Below are 8,443 nucleotides of genomic sequence, written 5' to 3'. Positions count from 1 at the left end.
CACGTGCTTCCGCTGGCAGCACACTACTCTATGTGAATCACAAGTACTGTCAATTGATTAATTGCTGCTGTCACAGTTTGAGATTATATTCTACTGTCTCTTGACTACCCTAGGAGTTCCCATACAGCTTCTGCCAATATGATAATCCAAATTTACTTGTACTGCGCTGCTTGCTAATTCAGGCAGCACAGAAGTTTACATGCCTCCTACTGTGACCATATTTGACAGCACAACATTTCATGCAAAATCACAGTATTATTCACAACATATTGTCATATGGCCAAAAGGTATGTGAGTTTGGGGGTTACTCACACATACTCGATTGCACCATCGGATTTTTGGTTCAATTGTTTATTTTAATGCATACTAATAAAAGTTAAATATTAATAGATTTTCCCCTCTCCTATTCCCTCAAGCATACAACTTACTTAGGTGGTGTACACCAGTGTGATGTATTGTCTATATCATTGCGTGATATAAATTACGTATCATAAATAGTTTTATCCTGGCACAGGATACCAAGTATTTGAGGAGAAAATGGAAGAAAACAGACCATCTGTACAATGGTTCATTGAAACACAATCGGAATGGTTTTTACACAATGGCATCCCTGAATGGTTTCATGGCGTTATCACAAGAAAGTAAGTGTCTTAACTATATTAAAAATCCTTTTGTTTTATCATCGGGTTATCCTAGTGATCCTCCCTTCACGATTGGACGGCTCGTTTTAAGTCATTATGAGACCTTTTTAGAGTTTTACCATTTCTAGTGAAAATACCTTAGAATTCAACAAAGGAAAACCACAAGATCTAATGTGATTAGGCAGCTCTGTAACCTAGACAGAGACCTGTATGCCACCGTGGTTCCATGGCATACCTAAAAAAAGAGGCAGAGCTTGCAAATGCTGTAGTAGGAGGAGGCCTGGCACTGAACTACTTCCTCTGCTTGCTGTGATTATACTGTAAATGTATGTGCCGCCACTTTGGGGAGCTCAATGCATGCAGATTTAAACAGTTCCTTTTGAGTTCAATACTAGCTGTATACATCCATCTGCAGTTAGCTCCTCCTAGTGGTAGCTGCATTCAGCTAGAAGTATACATTTTTGTTATCATCATATGATCACACTCATACATAGTGCTGTTTTCTGCATCAAATATAAAACTAGATATTTAGTGTAAGTTTAACATTTAACACCTTATTCGCTGCATACTGCTATCAAGGACTGGGGGAGGGACACTGTTGAAATTAATAGTTTTCATAATATTTAACAATATGCGTGTAGTATAAATAGTATGCAAATGTATTTTAGAGGAAAGTACTGCCTAAAAAAAAATAGAAAAGGCTTCATATAATTATGACTGCTGGAATGACAAGATAGATTTAAAAAAAATATTAGTTCCCTCCTGTATCCTTTAATTATCTGGGAGCGTAAGGCTATGTTCACACACTTAGCAAAAAATGACAGAAAATACGGAGCTGTTTTCAAGGGAAAACAGCTCCTGATTTGCAGACGTTTTTATTCAAACTTGCGTTTTTCGCTGCGTTTTTTACGGACGTTTTTGGAACTGTTTTTCCATAGAGTCAATGAAAAACTGCTTCAAAAATGGCTCAAGAAGTGACATGCACTTTTTCGCGGCCGTTTTTTCCGCGGCCGTTTTTCAAAACAGCCGCGTAAAAAAAATCCCGTCAAAACAGAATGCCATTTTTCCCATTGAAATCAATGGGCAGATGTTTGGAGGCGTTCTGCTTCGGATTTTTCGGACGTTTTTGCTGTTTCAAGAAAACAAAACTCTAACCTCTACGATGAGATTTTTGTTTTGTATGATCACGTAAAAAAACTTGTCTTTATTACAATTATAGGGATGCGGAAGATTTACTGAAGGACGAAACAATGGGATGCTTTCTTATCAGAGTTAGTGAAAGCAGAATTGGCTACAGCTTATCCTACAGGTAATGTGGTACTTTAAATTTAAAGTCTTAAAAGAATTAAAACCAAAACGAGTTTTCTATTAAAAAATAAGTTAAAGTGCAATAAGATAGGATAAGGCCTGCTGATGGATTACTTTATTACCTTATTCATAGGACTATGGATCGCTACAGACATTTCATGATTGATGTTTTGAAAGATCAACAATGCATCCTTTCTGGAGATACAAGAACCCACAATACACTAGAGGATCTTGTAAAGTATCACACACAGAATCCTCTGTACCCTTATAATGAAGTTTTAACTCAATCATGTGGACAGGTACGTGATACCCCCAATTTTGACATGAAAATATAATCCATATTCACAGTGAATCGATTTTATATGTATTATGCAATTCTTGTACTCGCTGCTGATTTACATACTTTGGGTTACAGGGTTCCTATAAATGCCTAAAAAGAGGTTTGTAAAAATATGACAACATTGGCAATATAAGCAACACATGTAGCAATATAGTATCTTTGTAATACACGTTCAGTAAAAGGGTATTTAGTTCTTAGACATTTATGACATATCCACAGGAAGACATATCCTCATAAGTGTCTGATAGGTGCGGGTCCCAGGAAACCCATTTGACAATTTAAAGCGACAATCAACTTTTTCCGTAACTCCCATAGACTTCAATGGAAAGACATTGCGTACGGTCGCCACTCTTTTGATTTCTATGAGAAAAGTGATGCTTTCTGTCAATGAACATGGGTCACGGGAAACTGTTCTCCCATAGGTGAGGTACTCACAGGTGGAGCGGCACCTAAGGGTATGTTCACACACAAACTCGAAAACGTCTCAAAATATGGAGCAGTTTTCAAGGGAAAACAGCTCCTGATTTTCAGACGTTTTTTGTGCCACTCGCGATTTTCGCTGCAATTTTCACTGCGTTTTTTACTGCCGTTTTTGTAGCTTTTTTCAATAGAGTCTATGGAAACCGGCTCCAAAAACTTCCCAAGAAGTGTCCTGCACTTCTTCTTTTTCGCAGCTGTTTTTTACGCGTCAAAAACGCCACGACAAAATGCTCCGTCGGTACAGAATGCCGTTTTCCCATTGAAATCAATGGGCAGATGTTTGGAGGCGTTCCCCTTTCAATTTTTCGGACATTTTTCGGGCATTTACGGCACGAAAAACGGACGAAAATAGGCCGTGTGAACATACCCTAAGGCTGTGTTCACACTGAGTTTTTTGCAGGAGGAAAATTCTGCCTCAAAATTCTGTTTGGAATTTTGAGGCAGATTTTGACCTTCCTGCACGGCGTTTGCCGCGATTTTCGCCGCGTTTTTCGCTCGCGCCCATTGAGTGCCACGGGCAACAAACTCAGCGAAATATGCTTTCTGTGCCTCCCATTGATGTCAATGGGAGGTCAGAGGCGTAGCCGCGTAACCCGCTCGGGGGAAAAAAACGCCCCGCCTCCCATTGAAATCAATGGGAGGCATTTTCGGCCGGTTTTTGACGTTTTGCGGAGCGGTTTCCGCTCCAAAAGCTTGTCAAAATACTGAACAGTGTGAACAGGGCCGAACAGTCATTTTTGGCATAAATACTCTAGATAGGAAAACCCCTTTAACGTTTTTTGATGCTTTCGCTTATTTTTAAGTTGTTTTTTGGTCTGAACAGTATATATATATATTTAAAAAAAATCTCTTGTTGCTTGTACTAAAGAGAAATAAGCACTCCATATGCCGCCACACGGAGACATATTCTGAAGGTATTCTGCCCTAGAAGCAATGCTTCTTGGGGAGAATAGCTTCAGAATACAGTGTCTGACAGAATATTTAGCAATATTTTTCTGTTGTCATATGTGATACGCTCATGTGCGTGAGCCCTAAGATCCATCAACAGCAGCTTGCTTGCTTTTTTAAAGTTTTCAGGTAAGCAGTCCATTATTTCTACATTGTTCAGTAAAAATTAAGTGAAAATGTAATGAACACAGCAAGTCCGTATTGAAAGATATATTGTAAACATATTAGCTTTGCTATTTGCTGATAATATAGTCAAGTTGGAGCTAAATCTAAGGGTCTGTTCACATCAACATTCGGCATCCGTTCATCTGTTCCGTTCAACCTTTCCGTCAGAAGATCCGATAAAAGGAAAGCCAAATGTAAACCATAGCTTCCGTCTGCATTTCCATTTATCTCAATGGTAATGCTTCAGTTTCAGTTGGTTTCAGTTTGTTTCCGTTCCGGAAAGTTTTTGTCACGGAAACAGTGCTGTCAACTACGCTATCATTTCCATGAAAAAATGTAAAGTTTACGGATGCCGAATGCTGATGTGAACAGGCCTTTAGTTGAAGCTGCAGTTTAAAAACTAAAGTAAATAGTGTGGACTTCACATTGAATCACATTGAAGTGCTCTTTGTAAACTTTTTAATAAAATAATGAAACTTTTTCCCTTGCAGTTGTAATAAGGACTGAAACATAATAGCAGCATAGTTATCCAGTTAACTTGATACAAACATTCATGATCTGATCTGTTACAGAAAACAACATCCGTTGCGGATTATGAAGAATTATTTGAAAACAGACCAAAATTGCCCACACCATTTCACAGTCCAGAGCATTTTTCTATAAGCATCCCCATGCCTGCCTCACTGACTGCAGAAACACACGTCCCACCTTTGCCACCAAGAAGATTTCAGACTTCCAATTCCTTCAATTCCCAAATAATGACACCACCATGCAATCCTGCCACAGTCAACATGCTGTATCCATCCCTGCCCACAGAACTACAGATGCCAAGCAACACTGTAAGTAAATGAATTTTAGCATGTTGACAAGCATAGATCTTGTTAACAGTACCTGGGAAAACACTGGTGGGCATGGTCACTACTGGTGGGCATGCACACTACTGGTGGGCATGCACACTAGTGGGCAAAAAAATAGGAAACGGTTGAAAGTTCTATTCCTTAAATATTAATTTAATATTAAATCAGGTTGTGCTTTTTATTTGCAGGTCCTTGTGGTGCCAAGGGAACACAGATCTATAACAAAGTCACAAAGTGTAGATTTACTATACCCAAATACAGCTCAAAGCTCAAATTGGAACACTAAAGATGGAGAAAAACTGGGCAATTCATCAAAGAAACCCTTGAAAGCTTGTAAAACTGCAGTGAACAAAGCAGTGTCTTTCATGAAAGAAGGAGAATTAGCTCAGGATTTTAAGAAAATGGAAAATGCGATGTCAATGCACATGAAAAATGTCAGGGGCAATTTTGGACGCTTGGGGCAGGCAGGACAGAAGAATTCAGCTCCAACACCACAGCAGAGATATCATCAACCAAGTGCCCCAGAGGAATATAGAGCACCTCCCCCGTTTGCACCAGGATTTTCCTAAACAGGAGAAAGTGGACTAATGTTGAAATATACTGTACAGTAATATCATATACATGTGGGTATCATGGATTTTCTTGAAGTAAAGGCAAGTGCACTTACCCTGTACTATAGAACACAAAGTCTCTACGTGTCCATATTACAGAGTTTGCCACCCTATACATATAGCCTCTGTGAGGCGCCTTATCCTCCCCTAGGAGCAATGCTATTAGGGGAGAATAACTGTAATCCAGCATGGATTCTGAATGAGAAAAAACCTCTATGTGCCTCCGCATAAAATTGGAGGTAAGGTATCGGCACTGCATTATGGATCCGCAGAACATAGACCTGAAATATGGCCATGTGCATGAGATCTAAAGGGCAGTAACACTGATATAACACTACAGCCTCTGCTATAAGATGTAGATGTAACTCAAACATACATACACAGACAATGTTTTATTATAAAACCTCTTTTTAGAGTAACATTGGGATCCTGTGAATATGTCATTAAATAACAAAATATGACTGTTTCCTGGTATATAGCTCACTGAGAAAGGATGGTTCAATTAGTATGAAAAATCTACTTTGTGACTATCATCTAAGAAGTAACGTCTGATCAGTTTAACCAGATAATAGCCAGGCTAAACTTGTTTGCCCCCAATCTTGTGCACACTGTGGGTAGACTAGAAACAAAATGTGCTACACAGAATCCAAAATACAGCATCAATTTGGTAGTTTCATCATGGTCCGGCAGTGTACAGTCATTGCAAGGAGTAGTATAAAGTGTGTTAACCTCAAGACTGTCTGACAAAATCTCTCCTATACTTGCTGTCAGAAATGTTCTTCTGTTCCCTGTTCCCTGCCAGTATCCCACTGTCCAGTGAAATGACAGATGTTTTTACCTATAATACCTCTTCTTACTACTTCTATGGTTTAGCAAAATAGTCTGGGTTTTCTAGAGTTATGTAACGAAAGTTTAAAGACTGTGTAATGCAGTGATTCCCGAGCCCCTGAAAAATGCTTCCCTCCTGGGTAACTCTGATTCCCATTCCTTACTCAAAAAGCTTTGTGTAGCACGGATTTAGCATTCTAGAATTCTTTCTCATTGGCGAGGTTTGTTGACAGCATCTATGTTCAGAATGGAATTGATTTACCATTCATCCTGTAAAAGTGACAGTACTTGCTGCCGCTTTCTTCTGAGGAACCCCTTCCAGTTTTCAGGGAACCCTGGTTGGAAACACTTATACTGTGTAATGAAGACTGTACAAATAATGGAATGGTGTTGGGAAAGGGAGTAGGAGTAGTTAGATATATTGTGGCCGAAGTCTAGATTTACATATTTGTGCCCTCTCCAGTCCTGGCACCACGATGTGTATAGAACTATGACCTGGGCAGACAATTGATGCAAACAATTGTGATTTTAACAGCATACAACCTAATTTTGGTCACTTTTGAAAACACATTTTATTACAATGTACTTACATTTCAACTCTGCTGCAACTAAGAGCCTGTCTGCATCGGAGTCGGGTTTCGTTTGGGGTTTCCGTTCATCTATCCATCAGAAGAACAGATGAACGGAAAGCCGAACAGAAACTACAGCTTTTGTTTTCATTACCATTGATTTCACTCGTAATGCTTCCATTTCAGTTGGTTTCCGTTCCGTAAAGTTTCCGTTTCTTTTACGGAAACAATAGCGTAGTCGACTAAAAGATTGCTGTACAGCATAGACTGTTACTGTTTGGTTACAGAATGTTTGTATGAAATACTTGTGTTTAAATGTTAAATATTATTGTTATATAAATATAATGTAATATCTAAAAATATGACTAAAATTAGGCCTTTCCTGGAATAAACCTGTTCAGGCCAAAATTCACCCATGCAATGTGGCGCATTTATTAAATTTTTTTCATACGCAAAGCCAGGAGTGGATACAAAATAGAGAAAACTTATAAAGGGAAGAATTGTACTCCTCTTTATTGCATCCACTGCTACTTTTGGTAAAAAAACAACAATTAGAAAAATACCTGCACCATAACTACACTGTATGAATTGGGGCTTTCTCTGCTATTGCAACATTACAAATAAATGCACATGAACGATGTGTGACTCAACAATCCACCAGCAGAAATAGTTTGCAAAGAATATTGTTATTTATCACAATTGTATTTGTTCTTTTTGTAGATCTGTGTTTTATAGTTTATCTGTTTAGTTTTACATATGTTCTTCTTCCTTGTTGCCAATCTAGAATTTACAGTAAAATCCTTCAAATACACATGTAACACACTTAATCAGCTCTTGCTGAGAGCTACATGGTTGGTAACTATTGACCAAAACAGCCGCCGACGATCAGGAGTATCACAGCATACCTTATAATGGGAGAAGATTGAGTTGATCAGTTTGTACCACATGAAAAGCTATGAACACCTTTGAAGGTATTTTTTTTTTTTTATAAATAGATTAGTCAGTGTGTTTTGTGTAACTTTGTAATTAGTCTTTATTAAAAAAACATCCTTTAACTTTTGGAGATACGGCAGTTCTGTATTCTCTATACATAGCAGCTCAGTGGCGGATTAAGTAGACTATAGGCCCTGGGCTGTTACCCAAACTTGGGCCCCCCTTCTCCCCCGCCACACCGTAACACTACCTTTTTGTGCAAGAATTAACAAATGGGTGTTACGATTCCCCTTGTCAAAGGGCTGTGTCCCTACATACTGACAGTCTCCAACCATCGCTGACAGTATCACACTGTGCAGGGACACATCCTCCTGACAACGGGAATGGTAACACACAGGAGAGGTGACAGATTCTCTATAAATCTAGTGACTCACAGGTGACGACTTCTCAGATTCTGGTAACTTTTTTCCTCTTTTCTTCTCCATCCGGTCCAGACTTCATGACGACTTCTCCCGGCCATGACCCATTTCTGCAGAATTTGCCACTTAGATGTCTTCTGTTTCTCACATTTCCAACATTTCTACACCTATAAATGAAAATAAAATTATCATGGTGCCACATACTGTGCCTCTAAATATAATAGCACCATACACTGCACCCCTGAATATAATTGTGTCAAACCCTGTATAGTAAAGCACCACATGCACAAAGGGCCCTGTATATAGCGTCACACACACAGCCCCTGTAGATAGCGTCACACACA

General features: G+C 39.0%; 1 protein-coding gene across 1 annotated transcript; it reads left to right on the top strand.

The window, feature by feature from the left end:
• The first annotated feature begins 511 nt into the window (after positions 1-511).
• HSH2D (hematopoietic SH2 domain containing) lies at positions 512-5,990 on the top strand. The gene is made up of 5 exons (XM_075850512.1): positions 512-641; positions 1,861-1,950; positions 2,083-2,248; positions 4,455-4,721; positions 4,928-5,990. Exons 1-5 carry the CDS (start codon positions 538-540, stop codon positions 5,306-5,308), a joined length of 1,008 nt encoding a protein of 335 aa, XP_075706627.1. The 5' UTR covers positions 512-537; the 3' UTR covers positions 5,309-5,990.
• Positions 5,991-8,443: the final 2,453 nt, after the last annotated feature.

The sequence above is a fragment of the Rhinoderma darwinii genome, chromosome 1 (genome assembly GCF_050947455.1).
Source record: "Rhinoderma darwinii isolate aRhiDar2 chromosome 1, aRhiDar2.hap1, whole genome shotgun sequence".
Lineage (NCBI taxonomy): Eukaryota > Metazoa > Chordata > Amphibia > Anura > Rhinodermatidae > Rhinoderma > Rhinoderma darwinii.
Note: the sequence above shows the minus strand (reverse complement) of the source record. Positions and strands in the feature narration are given on the sequence as shown.